At 37.4% G+C, this 20090-nt stretch overlaps 1 protein-coding gene across 2 annotated transcripts in view; it reads right to left on the bottom strand.

The window, feature by feature from the left end:
* Window positions 1-20090, bottom strand: part of SBF2 (SET binding factor 2) — a 412105-nt gene that overhangs the window by 71122 nt on the left and 320893 nt on the right. For both annotated transcript variants that reach the window (XM_090264085.1, XM_090264092.1), the window contains exons 18-20: window positions 4574-4744; window positions 2437-2699; window positions 653-825 (exon numbers count right to left, since the gene is read on the bottom strand). In XM_090264085.1, the coding sequence (XP_090120211.1) occupies window positions 653-825; window positions 2437-2699; window positions 4574-4744 (607 nt within the window). The remainder of the gene's footprint in view (window positions 1-652; window positions 826-2436; window positions 2700-4573; window positions 4745-20090) is intronic.

The raw sequence follows: 20090 nt of genomic DNA, 5'->3' as shown, positions 1-20090 counted from the left end.
AGTTTGGTAATAGATAGTGGTGATGGTTGTATAACATTGTGAATGTAATTAATACCACTGAGTTTTATACTGAAAATGGTTTAAAATGGCAAAGTTATATTATATTTTACCACATTTAAAAATATTTGAAAAAACTAATCAGACACAAGTACAGTTGGCCCTCCACATCTGTGGGTTCCACATCCACAGATTCAACTAATAGTGTATCAAAAATATTTTTAAAAGTTACATTGTTGCTGAGTATACTATGTGGTTAGGTCTCTGAGGATTGCTTCCATACTGAATATGTACAGACTTTCCTTCTTGTCATTATTCCCTAAATAATACAGTACGACAACCACTTACATAGCATTTACATTGTAGTAGGTATTATAAGTAATCTAGAGATGACTCAAAGTATACAGGAAGGCGTGTGTAGGTTACTGCAAATACTATCCCATTTTTTAGAAGGGACTTGGATAGCAACAGATTTTTGGTATCTGCCAAAGGGGGGAGGGTCCTGGAACCAATCCTCTGTAGATAGCAAGGGAGGACTGTAAATAGCGTGGAAGACAAGTATTACAGGTGTTACGCTGGAAAAAGCAGACCCATAAGAATGATTCTTACTCAAATACCTCCAATATTGTTTCTCTAATATATGCAAAACGATTACCTGGTATCATGCAATGAAGGCTCTTGATGTGATCCTGAGTAACTCCACTCTCTGTACAAACTTTGTCAATAAATCGTGTAATGAAACGCACAACAGAATTGGCAATGTCATTATTCTCTGAATCTTCAAACCCACTTTCTGTATCATAGCTCTCAGCTACACTTCCTGCAATACTAAGAAAGTTAAGGAAAGAAATCATGGTCAGTACTTAAAATATGACAATTATTACTATAACACAGTCAATTTCCATAGCAATTTAAACTTTCTCAGAGATGTCTACTCAGTAGGAGGCTCACTTACACTGTGGCTCCTTTGTAAGTGATAATGAAGAAACAGGATACTCCACGTGCCTCCATCTGGAAGCTACTGTCAGAGATTGTTCTTTGGACCAAGAGTGTTTTTGGTAAGGAATACCTTCTATCATTCTAAAAGGAACCCAGGAACCATAGAAAATAAAGCAAAAGGGACTCTTTCATGTATTATCTGATACTTAAAACTTTGGGGAAAAAAAACCTTGTCCTCCTAAGTTAATTAGCACAGAGTGAAAGTAATATACCTATCTTTGGCCTTTGGCAACTGGGGGACATGCTACCTGGTAGGCAAAGTAAAAGAACTATTTATAGCAAATAGCACATTCTTCCAAATGGAAGAATGGAATTGTCCTATGAACCCTTCTCTCATCAATATTTCTCTCTCTCTGAGTGTATCACAACCCTTTTGGTCACTCTGAAACCATCATTCTTCTGTAGGCGATAAAATCATGCAAGAGAAGGGAATAAACGTGAAGTGGAGCAGCTGTCCCTGCCCTTGTTGTTCATTCAGTTCCCACTATTCAACAAATGTTCCGCCCCTCTGCCTTCTTTTAGACTGACCATCATGGAAAAGACTTGCTGGCCTGTTCTAACCTACTCAGTTCTCTTTCCTCCAAGTTCAACCACACTAGCCGAATCAGTGTTAAAGCAAAGCTAAGCAGAGAATATGACCATCGCCTCATCCCAAAGCATTAAAGAATGGAGGTCCTTTAGCCACTCACAATGTAAATCAGGCTGCAGAAAACATCATGAAGGAAAAAAAGAGCAAGGTAGGAAAAAGAGTGAGGGATGTGCTGCTTAAGACAGGGAAGTCAGGAAGGCCTCTTTGGGCAGGAGACAACTGAGCCAAGAACTAAATGAAGTGAAGGAGTGATTCTTATGACTACTTCAAGGGAAGTATTCCAAATTGTGGGACAAGTACAAAGGCCCTGAGGCAGTTTTGATGCTTAGAGCGTTTGACATTAGCCTTAGCAAGGAGAACTCTGGTTGACAGGAAAATGATAGGAAAGAAGGTCAGGGCAGTAGCGAGGGGCCAGGTCCTCTCAGGCCTTGCAGCCACGGGTCTCATTCTCAGTGGTATAAAAAGCTGTTGTAGGGCTGAGAGGAAGGCATGGCTGAGGACATCTTTACAGGCAAATGCAATGGATAAATGAGGAAAAGAGGGCAGAGAAACAATCACTTTAGCAGGAAGGCATTCATTAGTAATTTTCCATAGTACTTTCTGCAAATTGCTATGGCAGAAAGTAACTGAAGGGCTGCATTGGCAGTGGGTGAGACACTGGAAAACTCAGGCCATGACAGAGAAGAGAGTACGGATCATAGTTAAGAAGAGTTGGATAAAGTGAAGGTCTTGTAGCGGAAAACAGCTGAGCAAGTCTGAAAATAGGTACAGCGACATTTGTCCAAAATACTTTATATTTTCCGCTAAGCCAAGAAGAACAGGAGGGTCTCTGTGTTTCTACATTTCAGTACCTGTTTGTCACAATGCTGTTGCTCCCACTCTCCCAGTCGCCTGGTGCCGACGTTCTTAGGAGCTTGTTTTTACTTGTATCTAGTGGAACTAGCAGGTTGACCATGAGGTTTGCAAAGTGAATGGCCTGACTGAAGACAGTGCTTTCCTCCCGCTGCACCAGCTCCTGCTGAGTTGATTTGCTCAAAGTAGGCCAGAGGCAGAGCTGCTCGGCTGCCAGGTCCATCGCTGTCCTCTCCTGACACTGGTCATCAGGAAGCTTGTCCTAAAAGGCAAACCAACACAATCTGAATCTATTACTTCACATGAGCTCCAAAAAACATGGATGATGTTTTAATAATTCATCTATTAAATACCTATATGAGCAAAAATGAAAACATATACATAAAACATAACAACAACAAAACAAAACCTAGTCTTTTTTACCCAGATCCAGCAGGCCTGGAACCATGTGACAGACCCGAGGAAGAAACAACAAAGCACAGATGGATACACTTCTCATTGCTGACATTTCATTGCATTTATTTATTTCTATGGCTCCATTCCTTTTTGGTTGCCAGTTACAAGTTATTAACCTGAGTACCTATAAATGCTCAGGTATGAGAGTTCAAGTCACATTACTAATACTCTGATACATTTCTTTTCTTCTGCTCTGGGAGGAGGAGATGGAATGACCAATGTCAAAATACAGAGCTAGATTTCCTTGTAAATGTGGGAGTCAAAACATTATACATGAATATATGGGTGACTATGGGATTTTTAGGAGGGGTTCCTAGTAGGGTAAAGAGTTAAACAATAACAGTAACTAACATCTGCATAGCACTTTATAGCTTGTGAAGAGCTGGTCGATCTACATCTTCCTTTTATCTAACCTAGGGCTCAGAGACAGACTTCTTTAGAATACAGACACAGAGTGGTAACGTGCTTGCTTTATGAACGCTTTTGAGATATACCAATGTTAGCATCACAGCTGTTTAAAAAAGTATCAAAAGCACCCCGCCAGCCCAATTATTTCTGGGATATGACCTCAAACCAAGAGTTTGTCTTACCTAAGTGCATTTGGTGTTTTTAAAGAAAAATATGAGTTTAAATTAAATTAAACCCAATTTACACTAAAAGTGCACAATAATTTGGAATACCAGATAAGATGTCAGATAGTGTTATTTGTTATTAAAGTTTCTGCTCTTACCATACTCAATATTTGATTAATGATATGTTTAAATTTACAAAGCACAGAAATATTTGAATACTATTGTAGTGTTTCTGTTAGATGTCTCAGTTCATTTATCTCACAAAACATGAGGCCAAATTAAAATAGAGAATGTTGGAAGGATCAGCAGCAATGTATTAGCCCAGCATGTATTAATAAATTACTCTTAAAGTGAATCCACATTGGTAGTTAGCCTGTAATTAGCCTCGCTCAATTAATGAGGATAAAAATGTCTAACATTTATTGTTTACTACATGCAAAGCACTCTTCAAAGTGCTTTCCTTGTATTCGACATTACGTCTTATATAATCATATCTATTCATTTTATCATTGAGGAAATAAGGCATAGAGGGTAACATGAATTGCCCAAGATCAGATAGTGAACATTTAAAAATTTCAGGAAAATTTAAACTACTTTTTCCAATGAAAAAGAAATTTTCTATTTTAAATATTTTATGGATAGTTAAAAAATAGTTCATGCTGATAAAATATATAGGAGTATTACTAAAAGAAGACCTAGATTCATTATTGGCATACTTTTGAGCAGGACTAATGAATTTTACATTTATTTTAAAGTCAATTAACTTAAATTTGACATTTCTTCAAGAAGTTAATAGCACAAAGACATCTGTCTAGGTATCTTAGGTTTGATCTTTCTGCTCAATTTCCTATAATTGCTTCCAGGAAATTCTGATTTATTAAAATATAATAAAAAATTCTAGTGCTAACAAACTGTATTAAGAAGTAATTATGGAAAAAATATGTCAGAAACCAACAGGAAATGCTCAGCACAGAGCTCCATAAAGTACACTCCAAACACACTGGTAGAAAAGTGGCTAGATTTCCTTTTGCCCCGGGAATATCTGACTAAGCTTTTGTAGAAGTCAGGATCCCAGACCCTCACATGTACCTTTCTTCTCTTATCTTACCTTTCGCTTCAGATGCGGGGCATGGTTGTCTTCCTTGGCTGAGAGGTAGAGGGAACGAACTTGTTCCTGCACTGCACTGTAAAAGGTGGTCTCCCAGAATTGCTGATTTGTCCAAATGGGGTGGTCCTGAACACAGGTATAAGCAAACTGGCTGACTCCAGGGGCCAGTTTCTGTGAGAGCACACAACATACAATATACATCACCATGGGCTGGCAGAGTTATGACAATCCAGAAGGTTACAGGGGCCACAGTTAACCACAGATGTGCTCAAAGAACTTACCTAAATAGTATTTTATGGCAGTATAAGCTTAGCAACCAGCAACTTACTCATTTTTAACTGGCAACTTTGGGCTTGCTAGAAAACCCCTAAGATCTCAGTCACTTTATCCATTAAAATGAACATCTTAGTAACAGCTAAAAGTTGAAGTTATTACATGAATTAGAGAATATGTGAAAATACCTAACACTGTACCATGTATACAGCAGGCACTGTAGAGTTGGTAGCTTTATTACAATTAGAATACATAATAAAATCCATTATAACCTAAATACAAAACTCCTTGTTCTGAAAAATTCAAGAAGAGGGGAAAATCCCAAACTCTTTCTATGAAGCCAGTATTATCCTAATCCCAAAACCAGGCCAAGACACAACAAAGAAAGAAAACTACAGGTCAATATCACTGATGAACACAGATGCTAAAATCCTCAATAAAATATTGGCAAACAGGATCCAGCAATACATCAAAAAGATCATACATCATGATCAAGTGGGCTTCATTCCAGGGATGCAAGGATGGTTTAATATTCGCAAATCAATAAATATAATACATTACCTAAACAAAATGAAAGACAAAAATCACATGATCATATCAATAGATGCAGAAAAAGCATTTGATAAAGTACAACACCCATTTATGATGAAAACACTCAGCAAAATGGGAATAGAGGGAGCATACCTTAATATAATAAAGGCTATATATGAGAAGCCTGAGGCCAACATCATACTCAATGGACAAAAACTAAAAGCATTCCCCCTGAATTCAGGAACTAGACAAGGTTGTCCACTCTCTCCACTCCTATTCAATATAGTGTTGGAAGTCCTAGCCACAGCAATCGGACAAGAAAAAGAAATAAAAGGCATCCAAATCGGGAAAGAAGAAGCAAAACTATCATTATATGCAGATGACATGATAGTATACCTAGAAAATCCTATAAACTCCACTAAAAGACTACTCGATATAATAAGTGAATTTGGCAAAATGGTAGGGTACAAAATAAATATACAGAAATCTAAGGCATTTCTGTACACCAACAATAAAATATCAGAGACAGAGACAAAAAAGAAAATACCATTTACTATAGCAACAAGAAAAATAAAGTACCTAGGAGGAAACTTAACCAAAGAGATAAAAGACCTGTACTCTGAAAATTACATAACATTGAAGAAAGAAATTAAGGAAGATACAAATAAATGGAAGCAAATACCATGTTCTTGGATGGGAAGAATCAACATCATCAAAATGGTCATACTACCCAAAGCAATTTACAGATTCAATGCAATCCCTATTAAAATACCAATGACATATTTCACTGACCTAGAACAAATACTCCAAAAATTCATTTGGAACCAAAAAAGACCCCGAATAGCAAAAGCAATCTTGAAACAGAAGAACACAGCAGGAGGAATCACGATACCAGACATCAAACAATACTACAAAGCCACTGTGATCAAAACAGTCTGGTACTGGCATAAGAACAGACATATAGATCAGTGGAACAGAATAGAGAGCCCAGAAATAAACCCAGGCCTCTATGGTCAACTAATATTTGATAAAGGAGGAAGGAACATAAAATGGAGTGAGAAGAGTCTCTTTAACAAATGGTGCTGGGAGAATTGGATAAGGACCTGCAAAAAAATGAAACTAGACCACCAACTTACACCACACACGAGAATAAACTCAAGATGGATCAAAGACTTAAATGTAAGCCATGACACCATAAAAGTCCTAGAGGAAAACATAGGCAAGAAAATATCAGATATCTCACGTAACAATTTCTTCATGGGTACATCTCCTAAAGCAAGAGAAATAAAGGAAAAAAAATAAACAAATGGGATTACATCAAACTAAAGAGTTTCTGCTCAGCAAAAGAAAACATCAATAAGATGAAAAGGAAACCAACCATATGGGAAAACATATTTGCCAATGACATCACAGACAGGGGACTGATTTCCAAAAATACAAAGAGCTTATACGACTCAACATCAAGAAAACAAACAACTCAATTAAAAAATGGGCAAAGGACCTGAACAAACACTTCTCCGAAGAGGACATACAGAAGGTCCATAGACACATGAAAAAATGCTCAACATCATTAGCCATCAGGGAGATGCAAATAAAAACCACAATGAGATACCATTTTACACCAGTCAGAATGGCCATCATCAACAAATCAACAAACAACAAGTGCTGGCGAGGATGTGGAGAAACGGGAACCCTACTGCACTGTTGGTGGGAATGCAGACTGGTGCAGCCACTATGGAGAACAGTATGGAATTACCTCAAAAGATTAAAAATGGAAATGCCTTTTGAACCAGCGACTCCACTACTAGGATTATACCCGAAGAATCTTGAAACACCAATTCAAAAGAACTTATGCACCCCTATGTTCATTGCAGCACTGTTTACAATAGCTAAGTGCTGGAAACAACCTAAGTGCCCATCTGTAGATGAATGGATCAAAAAACTGTGGTACATTTACACAACGGAATACTATGTAGCAGAAAGAAAGAACTCCTGCCATTTGCAACAACATGGATGGAACTAGAGAGAATTATGCTTAGTGAAATAAGCCAGGCAAAGAAAGAAAAATACCATATGATATCACCTAATACAGGAAACTAAAGAACAACACAAAGGAACTAAATAGAACAAAGAGCAGAATAGCAGTCAATAGGGGGGAGGGGAGAGGGAGAGAAGGGGGATAAATAAGGGAAGGGTTTAGTCAAAGAACCTGTATAAATGACTCATGGACATGGACAACGGGGAGGGATATGATTGCGGGAGAGGGGGTGGGTTGGGTTGGGGAGAGAAATGGGGGAAAATGGGACAACTGTACTTGAAAAACCAAAAAAAACCAAAAAACAAACAAAAAAAAAACCCCAAAACAAAACAAAACAAAACAAAAACTCCAGGTAATATAAAATTTCTTCGACTTGGTTTCAAAGTACATCTTGCAGGGCACTAACTGAAATGTGAGTGAGCCTACAGCTTGGGCTTACACACAGAACAAGGGAATACCAGGAATGTGGGACTCAGGAGGAATCGCACCCTCCCTACTGCTCATGCTGGCCCTCCACCTCCCTACCAGGCTGCTGCCTGGCTATCATATTTGCTAGCAGACTGTCCTGGGCTTCAAGGGCATTTTCTAGTAATCAAGTCTGGGTATGGGAAGGTAATCTCAAACCAAACCTTCCTTTTCTGGACTTCCTGCTGGGCTTCAGAATGAGAATAAACCTTACTCTGTGATTAACAACAGAAGGAAGGAAAACTAACTCTTACAGGAATTCGAAGAACTTCCTAAATATTTATGTCTCATTTAGTACTAAAAATCTGATAAGACTCACATTATTACTGCCAATTTAAGGAAGAGAAAACAGAAGTTCAGGGAGGTTTAAGTCCAAAGCCATAGAGCAGTTATCATTAAGTGGTAGAAGTAGGTTTCAAGCCCAGACCTTGCTTGGTTCCAAAGCCTCTGCTTTTACTACACCAAACTGTCTAGGCAAAGGAGCTGAAAGCAAAGCATAAAATACATTAAGTACCAGTTATCACTGCTGTCTGTTTTTTCCCCCTGCACTTTAGGAATTTATTTCTCAAATTAATATCCTGCCTGTAACCTCTGATATGATTTCAATTAACAATGCATTTTATTTTATTTGAACTTTTATAAGAGTTTATTTGACCCAGACTGGAAGACATTATGTCAAGGAGCAAGATCTCAAATGCTACCTGCATTTTAAAGCTTAAAGATAATTTATTTTGCTAAATTTCAGTTAACGATGAGTCATCTTTCCACAGCTGTTGTTTTCATCGCTAAAAGTTAAAAGATGTTTCAAAAAATTTTTAATCCATCTTTTCTCGGCAAATAGCAGGTAACATTCTCAATAGATATACTTTTTGTCCATTTTATTCTTTGGAATTGAGTTCATCTGTTTTTTGTGAGTAGAACTCAAGTTTCAGATAATATAAGTTTTCTTTTGAAGCATTTTAATAAGCTGAATTATCTTCTTCTGAAATGCTGGATGCTGAAGATTACTATTAAAGTAATATACAAAACAGTTATGTAGCTAAAGTTGATTCATTTCTTAGGGATGTGTAACGAATGTATAACACAATTAGTAAAAATTATATGTTCAATACATGCTAATTTCCTTCTTGGTCTCAAGCATACTAAACCTAGAAGTAGAATAGGCACCAGGCATAGCATGAAATGTACAACCTGTGTAGTTAGAAGTGGTGTGGCTATGATTTTGCCTATGAGAATCCATGTATTTCTGTATCCCATGTGTTAGGTCCCTTTCAAGATAGTTCTATGCATTGCTGCTGTAGGGCTTGAGTATACGTCTCTTAGGTGGCTACGAGCTAGGGCTGACCATGAAGCAAAAATCAGGAGTTCCCCAAGGGAATGTTGCACAAGAATCTTTATTGGTCTTCATAATGCTGTTTGCTCATTTAAGACACAGCTACTATCTCCCTATGGACATAGTGTGTGTGGTGCTGTGAGTAGGTGAGCAGAGCCACACACACTGTGAATCACATGATCCTTCTATACTTTGCTCCAAGAGCCTTGGGATGTGGGTTGCACATACAAGGTCTGTCCAGAAAAAGTCCAGCCATTGTTAATATAATGAGAATGGTTTGCATGACATTGATGTAACCTGGCAGCCAAGGAGAGTGGACTGGAATGCACATGCGTGAACATTGGCAACTTCACTGTCCTAGTAAGTGGGGGTGGTAGACGCTGTTGAGTGAGCATGTGTATTGTGTTGCCATTGCTTTCAAAATGAGCAAGTACAGCAATGAATCTGCAACAAATTTTGTGTTAGCTTGAACATTCCTCCAAGGAAACTATTCAGATGACTCAGAAGGCCGCAGCTATTGGTGACTTGTGATTGGCAGCCTCATCAGGACAACGTGCCCACTCATGCACCACGTCTCCTGCAGTTTTTTTGTAAAACATCAAATTACCCAGGTGACTCAGCCCCGCTACAGCCCAGATTTAATGCCCTGAGACTTTTGGCTTTTCCCAAAACGAAAACCACTTTTAAAAGGGAAGATATCTCAGATGGTTGACAAGATTCAAGACAATATGACAGGACAGCTGATGGCAACTGGGAGAACTGTGTGAGGTCCAAGGTGCCTACTTTGAAGGGGACTGAGGCGTCATTGTCCTATGCACAGTGTTTTTTGTATCTTGTATCTTCAAGAAATGTCTCTATTTTTCATATTACATGGCTGGACACCTTCTTAACAGACCTTGTATATATTTTGCCCCTAAGCATTCTAAGGACTGACAGTGACCATGTAGCACTGCACAAGCCTCTTTTGAAAAAGAGATTTAAAGGCACAATATTCAAACAAGATTAAAGCATAATTCTCAACTGTCTTTCCCATAAAGATAGTCAGAGGCAGCACCATTTCTTACAAATGCAATGTAATAGCAGCTCTTAAAATTTTAGAGTTCTAAAATTGTTAATACAGTTAAGCTCAGAAAAACAGCTCTTAACAAATCCTTATCAGATTCTCACATAAAGGACTTTGAGAATCATCAACACAGAAAAAGTTATTAATTATACATTTCTTATTGCAACTTGACAGCTCTCCAGGAATCTGAAAGTATACAAAGCCCTGTCTTTCTCTTTCAGAGTTTTTCTTACTGATGCTGTATATTCATTTTCCTTGGAACATATATCGGTTATTATCTTCCTGTTTATTTACAGACTAAAAATGAATAAGCAAAAACTTCCCTAAGTCTTTGAGCAGAAGTGATTGTAGGCAGAAAAATGGCGTAAAAGACAGTGACAGTAGCTCAAAGGGTCAGAACCCACAGTTTGTTTATTAGGTGAGAATTATAGCAGGGTGAAGTGATTATAGGATACTTTTTGGTGGCAAGACAGTGACAAATTACTCTGGCACCTTACACATGCATATAAATGATTAATTCCCCAACCAGAAATATTATTAGTTTTCCACACATGAAATTTGCCTATTTTCTTTGTGGTTTCTTTTCAACCGCAAGCACAGGACACTGTGTCCCTTGTTGTTAGGATGGGCAGCGCCATGGCACTGATGGACAGGTGTGTCCTTAGGACCAGTAGAGGGCAGTAGTACCCTGTTCTGCCTAGATTCCACCAGGGCGTGAGATGGGAATTCAAAAAATGGGGCTTTGCAGCCTGGCTGGACTAGAAAGTGGGTGATGGTAAGGCGAATACTGCATGTCCTCACTGTGCATTTGAGGGAACCTATAAAGAAAATGAATTTACCCAAGGTCACACAGCAAGGCAGGTAGAAGAGAAGAGAACATAAATAAAGTTTTCCATTATTCTACAACATTTCCATAAGCTAGAAACATTAAGATATTTGACAAAACAAAACTACAGTATAATTATCTAGAGAAAGATGCAATGAGACTGCTTAGGGATTCAGATTCAGTATATCCTGTGATAGTAGTAGTAGTTTTAGTAAACAACAACAACAACAAAAAGCTCCTGTGGATAAAACCACCTTCTGATTTTAATAACTTCTTTGGTTTGAAGAAAAATCTTTCCCAAGATGATTTCTAAAAATGGCCCACATTCCAGCTTCATGACCTTTTATTTTGCACAAAGATGAGACTCAATCCACACTAACAGCGTGAGTGGTGGTGGTAGGCAATGCTCTTGTCAAATGACATCTCTCTTTCCCTTCAGTTTCGCCAACAACATTTACTTTACATTTCATGATTCTTATGATTCTGTCTTAAAGAAACAAGTGATATTTTGCCATGCAGTTTTATGAGATGTTTAAGAATGTGTTGACTTCCTTCCTTATCTAGAAAAAATATCCCTGAAGGTACTGGATTAAGCAATTCCACTCATTTCCCATAAAGCATTCAAGGGAAACCCAGCATGGGACAGGATGTGGAGAGTAAACTCATGGGCTCACCAACCAGCAGGCCAGATTCAAATCCAAAGTGGACACAACTCATCTCAGAAATGAGCTGGTCAAGGGAAAGGCTGAGACACCAATGAAAGGCCTAAGGCTGGAATGTTTGATCTCCAGGCCCAAGGCTCCAGTTAGGAGGCTCAGAGGCAAACCAGATTTCAGGGGAAAATGTTGGCTGGTGAGACTGATTCTGTAAATATGTAATGGTCTTATAGAACAATGCAGAATACAAGGATTCACAGTTTAAATTGCTGGGTATTTCCTGTCCAGTTCTGGCACTGTAATACAAGTGAACCTCAATGGACAGTATAGGGATGGTGCCAGGCAATCCCTTTATGATTCTACACTGGCCTGACCAAGTCCAGATGTTAACTCACTTTACAAATTAATTTGAGTATTTTCTGATGAACTCTGAAAGTGTTTAGTCTTGAGGGAAAAACAAAAGAAAGACAGGAATAAGAAAAATGTGTATCCAAAACCTATATTTATTAAATCTTAACCAAATCGTAAACATATTTGCTTTGTGCATTTTTTTTAAAACAAAGGACCTACAACATTATGGACTTGGTTGGAGCCTACTTTGTACCTTGATACCAATTCCCTCCTATCCTAGAGGGAACAATGATCCTAAATTAGGTATGTTTCATTCCCATTTATGTTTTATACTCGTATATTCATGAAGAATATACAGGATTATACTGTAGGTTTCATTTTACCCCTTACTGATGTTTTTCAAAGTATACAAGTTATATTTCATTTATTTATGTAACATTAAATTAAACTATGTAATCAACTGGGACAATGTACAACTGGTTCTTTGTAAACATACAACTCTGAAGGGGAAGAAGAGTGAGGCCTATAAACAATGAGTATTTAGGATACTATGTTCATTAGTCAGTGGGATTTATAGAACGGTGAGTAATCCAATTAGTTAAACAGAAGTGACTGTGAAATCTACTATAGTTTTTCCTGTTCTAGTACCTGATACTCTTAAGATAGAACAGTTCAAATAACCTCAAATTCATAATCATCTAAAGTTCTGGGTTGCCTAGAAGATACACACACACAATTTCTGCATAAGAAGTATATTCATGCACCAGCATTAGCCAGTATTCATTTGATGTGCCAATGTCAGAAGTTGGAATGACAGGGTTGAAGTCCTTAAATCACTTATCTCTCTAATGATTCTCCATATTGTTAAATATTGAGAGATCAGAGGATAAATTAATTTATTTTCTTTGTGGTCCAGAAATTAGTAGAAATCAGGTGCAAGCTTGTTGTTAAGACCTTTGCCTGGGTTTGGTATTCCTAAAAATAAAAGACAGGATCCAAATCCAAATCCACTCCCTTTTTGTCAGGTTTTTAAACCTTTTAATATAAATGGTACCATATTTTGTTTTATTCTGTACCTTGGTTTTTTCATACATTATGTTACTAGACTTATTCAGGTAATAATAAATAATAATTATAATTAACCTGTATTGAGCTCTCTATATTTATCAACTTAGTACTTACAGAAATCTTATGAGCCATTGAAATAAGTGCTATTATTATCCCTGTTTTAGAAGGTGAAGAAACCGAGGCACAGAGAAGGTAAGCAACTTGTCTAAGAGAATAGTGCCAGGACGTGGTGGAACCTGAGCTTGGATTCAAACCCTCGGAGTTTAGCTACAGAACTATTTCTTAATCAACACATAATTTAACTATTGTATGGAATTCCATTGTATGACTATATAGCATTTCCTTGTTTCTGTTAATGGACATTTGTCTAGTTTCCAGCTTTTTGCCATTGTAAATAATAGTGTGTGAACATTATCATACATGTCAACTGTCAGTTTTGATTACTGGTTTCAGTTCCATCTAATAGTGCCTGGAAGTACTTGAGAGGGGTCCAAGAAATATAATTCCCATTGTTAAGTGTACCAATTAACATTTCTGGGTTACTGTATGTAAGTAAATTGGTTATTTTCCCAAAGGGAAATTACTTAAAATAGATTTTTTGAAAATGTACTATTTTAAGAATGAACAATAATTCTTTAATATAAAATATCTAGTCAGTGTTTAAATTTTAATTATCTTATAAACATGAAAAAAAGTTTTTCTTGCTTTAAAAAAAAAATCAGTTTGACTCAGGAAGGACCCAAATAAGGTACACATAATCACTATTAGTTTATATGTCTTTGAGGTCAGTTTTAATCTGTAGATCCCTCTACCATTTGTCAGTCCGTCTGCCTCCCAACCCCCTTGCATTCTATTTGTTCAACAGACTTTGTCCAACAGAGTTTCTGTCAGTCTGGTGGTTGCTAACTGTATCACATGAGTGCAGTGACATATTCTTTTGTCCTCTCCATTCACTGCAAACTGGTAGTTGGATCTAGAGGTTTGATAAGATTTAGGCTTGATATTTTGGCAAGAATAATGAATTACATCTGGTTGTCTCTCCTGTTGTGATAGTCAATGCCTAGATTCATTAATCATCAGGAGTAAAAAAATAGTGACAATCTCATTCTAGCATTATTTCTTCACTTATTAGCTGTAATATTTCTATAAAGAGAAACTTTGCCTCATCACCAATTTGGTGTTCCAAACATATAGTCTGTTTTAGAAAACAATATAAATACATGATTTTATTTCTTCATTTATCAGTTTTTTTAAGTTGCTTTCTAGCATCTATCATACATGACAAATTAGTTTTTTATTCATATTTTAATGAACTCATGCATTTTAAAAATATATTTTATTTAATTATTCTTTTAAAAAATTATTTGTTTGTTTATTTATTTATTTTTAGAGAGAGGGGAAAGGAGAAAGAGAGGGAGAGAAACATCACTGTGTGGTTGCCTCTCACTCATGCCCCCAACTGGGGACCTGACGTGCAACCTAGTCATGTGCCCTGACTGGGAATCGAACTAGCGACACTTGGCTCGCAGGCCAATGCTCCATCCACTGAACCACAGCAGCCAGGGTTAATTATTTTTAAACCTGTTTAGAAACAAACAAAATCTATCCATAAATGTTTACTGGAAACTTGTGTTTTTCATTAACTCAATACCAAGCACTATGGGATCCCTGTCTACAAAGTGCCTATAATCTTCTATGAAGAGACAGGAAATCCACATGTGATGGCTGATGAACCTAATAATGTTGTTTACAACAGCACTGTAAACTGGGAGAACATAATCAGCAAAAAAGACTAGTAGATACATAACAAGGTGTTTTCTCTGAGGTGCAAGAGCAAAGGGAGCAACAGAAGAAAGGGACCCGTGGGTCCTGGCACAGGAAATAGAGGAATTTGGTGAGTTGCAGCTCTCACTATGTGTACTTGCAAATGGCCCAGAAGCTCAACAAAAATGTTTATTATGGCACTATCTTTAAGAGCTATACCTCCCTCCTCCGAAGTTAGCAATTTTAATGTCTAACTATAGAGAAGAAAGGTCAGGTCCATCATTAACACAAAAGAATATCATGCTGCCATTAAAGTGGTTAATATGGTGATGTACTTATAATATGCTACATTTCAGAAAACCAATCAAATATGCTATGATTATGTCTGCAAGTACACAAAAACTGGGAGGAAAAAAACAAAATGAAAATGAAGGAAAGGAAATAGAATTTTGAATAATTTATTTTCCTTCTTTGAAAATAATTTTAAGAGATTTTTGTTGTTGTTAAATGAGGCAAATTGAATATTCTTTGGCCTCCAAACCCCACTGAAATGACAGCAAAAATTCTTTGGCAAAAATGTACAAGAACAAAAGAGTAAGAAAAGAGAGAAGACCAAATCAGCAATGTTAATAAATTTTAGAAGTCATAAACTAGATTTATAAGCAATAACAAAATTTGAAGATCAGATAAAGCTGACATTACGTATTACTTAAAAGGAAGAGCCCTTTTTCACACTTTAAAAGAGTGAATTTTTAGATGAATTATTTCACAATAAAAACAATGAAAACAATCCAAATGTTCAGTAACTGGTGAATATAATGTGTTATATATGTGGCAATAAAAAGATATGAGGTACTGATACATGCTACACCATGGATGAACCTTAAAAACATTATGCAAAGTGAAAGAACATAACATTATCAGAATAGGCAAATTCATAGAGACAGGAGGTAGGTTAGTGGTGGCCTAGAGCTTGGGAATGAGGGAAATGGGTAGTGACAACTAATGGGTATGATGCTTCATTCTGTGATGATGAAAATGTCTTAAAATTGATTGTAGTGGAAGGGAATATTCTAAAACCATTAAATTATACTTTGAGTGGATGAACTGTATGATATGTGAATTATATTTCAATAAAATATTTTTTAAAAGGTTGCTGACAGGAGAAACTGGGTGAGAACATGTAGAAACTATATTTCCTTTGTAAGTCTTGGTAAATGTTAGAATACTCAAAAAATAGAAGTTTACCTTTAAAAAAGGATGGAAAGCTGGTGTGACTATATTAACATATGATTTAGATATCAAAGTAAAGAATATTACTACAGATAAAGGTCATTTAATAACGGTAAAGGGTCATCTGATCAAGAAGACAAAAAAACCCAAAGGGTTTCTTGTACTAAATAAAGAGCTTAAAAATACACAAAGGAAATCTGATAAAAATGCAAGAAGAAATAAATATACAACTGTAGTTGGAGATTTCAATATCTCTCTCTAAATAATTAATAGAAATGGAAACAGAAAATTGGCATGGATATAATAGACTTGAATCGCACTACCCACTAACTTAACTAGATTGGCATTTATAGCACAACAGCAGAATACTCATGCTTTTCACATGTTTACAAAGCAATTACCAAGACTACCTGCATTCTGAGTGATAAAATAAGTCTTAATGTATTTAAAAGGATTCAAATCATACAAAGTATATTCTCTGATCAAAGTAGAATTAAATTAGAAATTAGTAATGGAAAGGTATTTGGAAAATCTTCGGTTATTTGGAAACTAAATAACTAATGGATCCAAGAAGAAATAAAAGGGGAAATTAGAAGGACTTTGTATTAAATGAAAATACAATGCATCAGAACTTGTGGGGTGCCACTAAAGCAAAACTTTTTGGGGAGATTAAAAGTACTAAATGCCTGTATCAGAAAACAAGAATGAACTCAAATCAATGACCTCAGCTTCTTCTTACAAAAAATTAGAAAAAAAAGAGCAAATTAAAAGTCAAAGCAATTAGAAGAAAATTAATGAAGATGAAAGTAGTCATTAATGAAATAAAAAACAAGAACAACAAAAAAGAAAATCAATGAAACCTAAAGCCGGTTCTTTGACAAGATTAATAAAGCTGACAAATCTCTAGCCAGACTGATTAAAAATAAAAGGACAAAATTATCAATATCAGGAATGAAAGGTAACATTACTAAAGATTCTATAGATATTAGAAGGATTATAAAGGAATATTATGAGCAACTTTACGTCAACAATACTGACAACTTAGATGAAATGGACAAATTCCATGAAAGATACAAACTACCAAATCTCACTGGCATTTAATATATATTTAGCAAACGAGCGGCTTAAGTAGCCTAGTTGTTGTACATGTTATAGTAGGAAGTCATGGATGTCTCTGGAAAATACAGGCACTTGCCAGGGTAGAGGAACAGTAAGTGGTTTTAGGGATCTGCAGGGACAGCGAGGCAGACCAGGCACCTAGAAAGCTTGCTATGAACATTCAGCTCGAGATGTCCTACATGTAATAGGTCAATACTAAATTAGGATAAAAAGACAAAAGTGTATTCCCTGGAAGAGCACAGTTCTTTCCTTGTGTAGTTACACTTTAGAGGTTACATCCTCTGAGCTGGATAACGTTATCACTATCTTAGAGACTTCTTCTAATAACAAAGAATGTAAAGGAAAAAATGCAAGCTCTAATATTAAGTAATTATTATTATTATTATTTTAAGTATATTTTATTGATTATGTTGTTACAGTAGTTCCAATTTTTTTCCCCTTTGCTCCTCTCTGCCCAGTACCCCCTTCCCTCCAGCAATCCCACCCTCCTTAGTTCATGTCCATGGGTTGTGCATATAAGTTCTTTGCCTTCACCCTTTCCTATATTATTCTTAACATCCTCCTGTCTAATTTGTACCAACCCATTATGCTTTTTAGTCCCTGCACCATTTTCCCATTTCTCCCCGTCCCTCCTTCCCACTGACAACCCGCCAAATGATCCCCATACCTCTGATTCTGTTCCTATTCTGGTTTGCTTAGTTGGATTTTGTTTTTATTTTTTAGATTCAGTTGTTGATAGTTGTGAGTTTGTTGTCACTTTAGTGTTCATAGTTTTGATCTTCTTTTTCTTAAGTAAGTCCCTTTGATATTTCATATAATAATGGCTTGGTGATGATGAACTTTTTTAGCTTCACCTTGTCTGGGAAGCACTTCATCTGCCCTTCCATTCCAAATGACAGCTTTGCTGGATGGAGGAATCTTGGCTGTAGGTTGCTTTTCATCACATTGAATACCGCTTGCCAGTCCCTTCCTGCCTGAAAAGTGTCCTCTGAGAAATCAACTGATAGTCCTAGAGGCACCCCCTTGTAGGCAACTCTCTGCCTCTCTCTTGCTGCCCCCAGGACTCTGTTTTTATCTTTCACCTTTGGCATCTCAATCATGATGCGTCCTGGTGTGGTCCCCTCAGGGCCCAGCTTGCCTGGGACCCTCCGTGCTTCCCGGACCTGTATGTCCATCTCCTTTGCAAAACTTGGGAAGTTTTCCTCATTTTTTTTCAATTCTTGCTTTCTCATTCTGCACTGGTTGACTGTTCTTTTCTTCCTTATGTTCCAAATATTGATTTGAACCCCGGTTTCCTTCCCTTCACCACTGGTTTTATGTGGATTTTCCTTTGTTTCACTGAGCATAGCCTTCACTTCTTCTCTTATGCGTTTGCCATACTCAATCATATATGTCAAGCCTGTGAGCATCTTTATCACCAGTGTTCTGAATTCTGCGTCTGTTAGCTTGGTTCTCTCCTCATCGCTTAGTTCTCCCACTGGAACCTTGATCCGTTTCCCCTTTTGGGCCATACTTCTCTGTCTCCTCATTCTGACAGGTTCCTGTGTTTATTTGCCTTCACATCCTAGGTAGAGCTGTCACTCCTGTTACGTTGTTAGGGGCGGAGTCTTAGGCATTCATCAGTACAGGGCGACCTGTTTCGCCCTGTTGTGGTGCTGTATGTGGGGGAGGGATCCGAGAGGGAACATGCTGCTTGCCCAGCAGTCGCCCCTCTCTAGGCACCTCTCCCACTTCTGCACTGGACTAGCGCCCCTCTAGCTGCTCCCCTGGCCGTTGTTCCCAGAGTGAGTGGGTCTGCAGATGTTCTAAGACCGTGGGAGCCCTTTAAACAAGTGGACTCTGCTGAGAGACCGGTAGTTTCTGCCTCCACCCCAACCCCCACTGATCTGCGCAGTCAGAGACAATGAGGCTTGATTTTCCCTGGTGCTGGGACCATGAGCTGTAAGGTCCCGTGAGGAGCTGGGAACGCTCCCCAGGTGTCCCTCCTGACTTTTTAAAATGTGTGACTGCGCTTTCTGACGGCCTGCTGCTGCTGCCCCCACCGCCACCACACTGTGTTCTCTCCACCCTGGCTCTGCCCCTCCTACCTGTCTGGATGAATATTTCTTCTTTATTTCTTTGTTTGTTGGACTTCCATGCAGTTTGATTTTCTGGAACTTCCAATTGTTTTTAGTTTTGAGGTACAGTAGTCCCTCTATATCGTGGTTCACTTATCACGGGCTCACTGTATCGCGGGATTTTTAAAAATATTATATTTATTTATCAGGGATTTTTTGCTATATCGCAGGATTTTGCGGTACTGTATACATATGTTGTTAAAGTTACACAGGTTTAAGAGTGTAGAATAAATGTAAGGTTCCTACTTTGCGGGGGTGTCTAGAACGTAATACCCACGATAAGTGAGGGAATACTGTAGTTGTATTCCTTCTTAATTGTGGAGGGAGACGCAGCATGTCTGTCTTGCCTCCACCTTGGCCGAAGACCCTTAAGTATAATTATTAACTTGAATTTTATTACTTCTTTACTAGATGAAAGTAGGAAGCATAGCAACATCGAACTACACTTTTGTAGTACACGTTTTCCTTCCTTTCCATCTACACAACTTTTCCAGAGATGAAAAAATTATTTTGTTAGAATTATGAAAAGCAAAGTAAGTCTTGAAAGCATATCCTATAAATAACAAAATCAGCATTCAGGGTCCTAAATTTCTGAATTTCACTTAAGTTTTGACTTAAAAACTTAAAACTCTTGTCAATGACCAAATAAAGACTAAAATTGTAGGTTGCATCCCTGGTAC

The sequence above is a fragment of the Furipterus horrens genome, unplaced genomic scaffold (genome assembly GCF_987537825.1).
Source record: "Furipterus horrens unplaced genomic scaffold, mFurHor1.1.pri manual_scaffold_2, whole genome shotgun sequence".
In the NCBI taxonomy this organism is placed as follows: domain Eukaryota; kingdom Metazoa; phylum Chordata; class Mammalia; order Chiroptera; family Furipteridae; genus Furipterus; species Furipterus horrens.
This window is presented reverse-complemented; position numbering and strand designations above follow the sequence as displayed.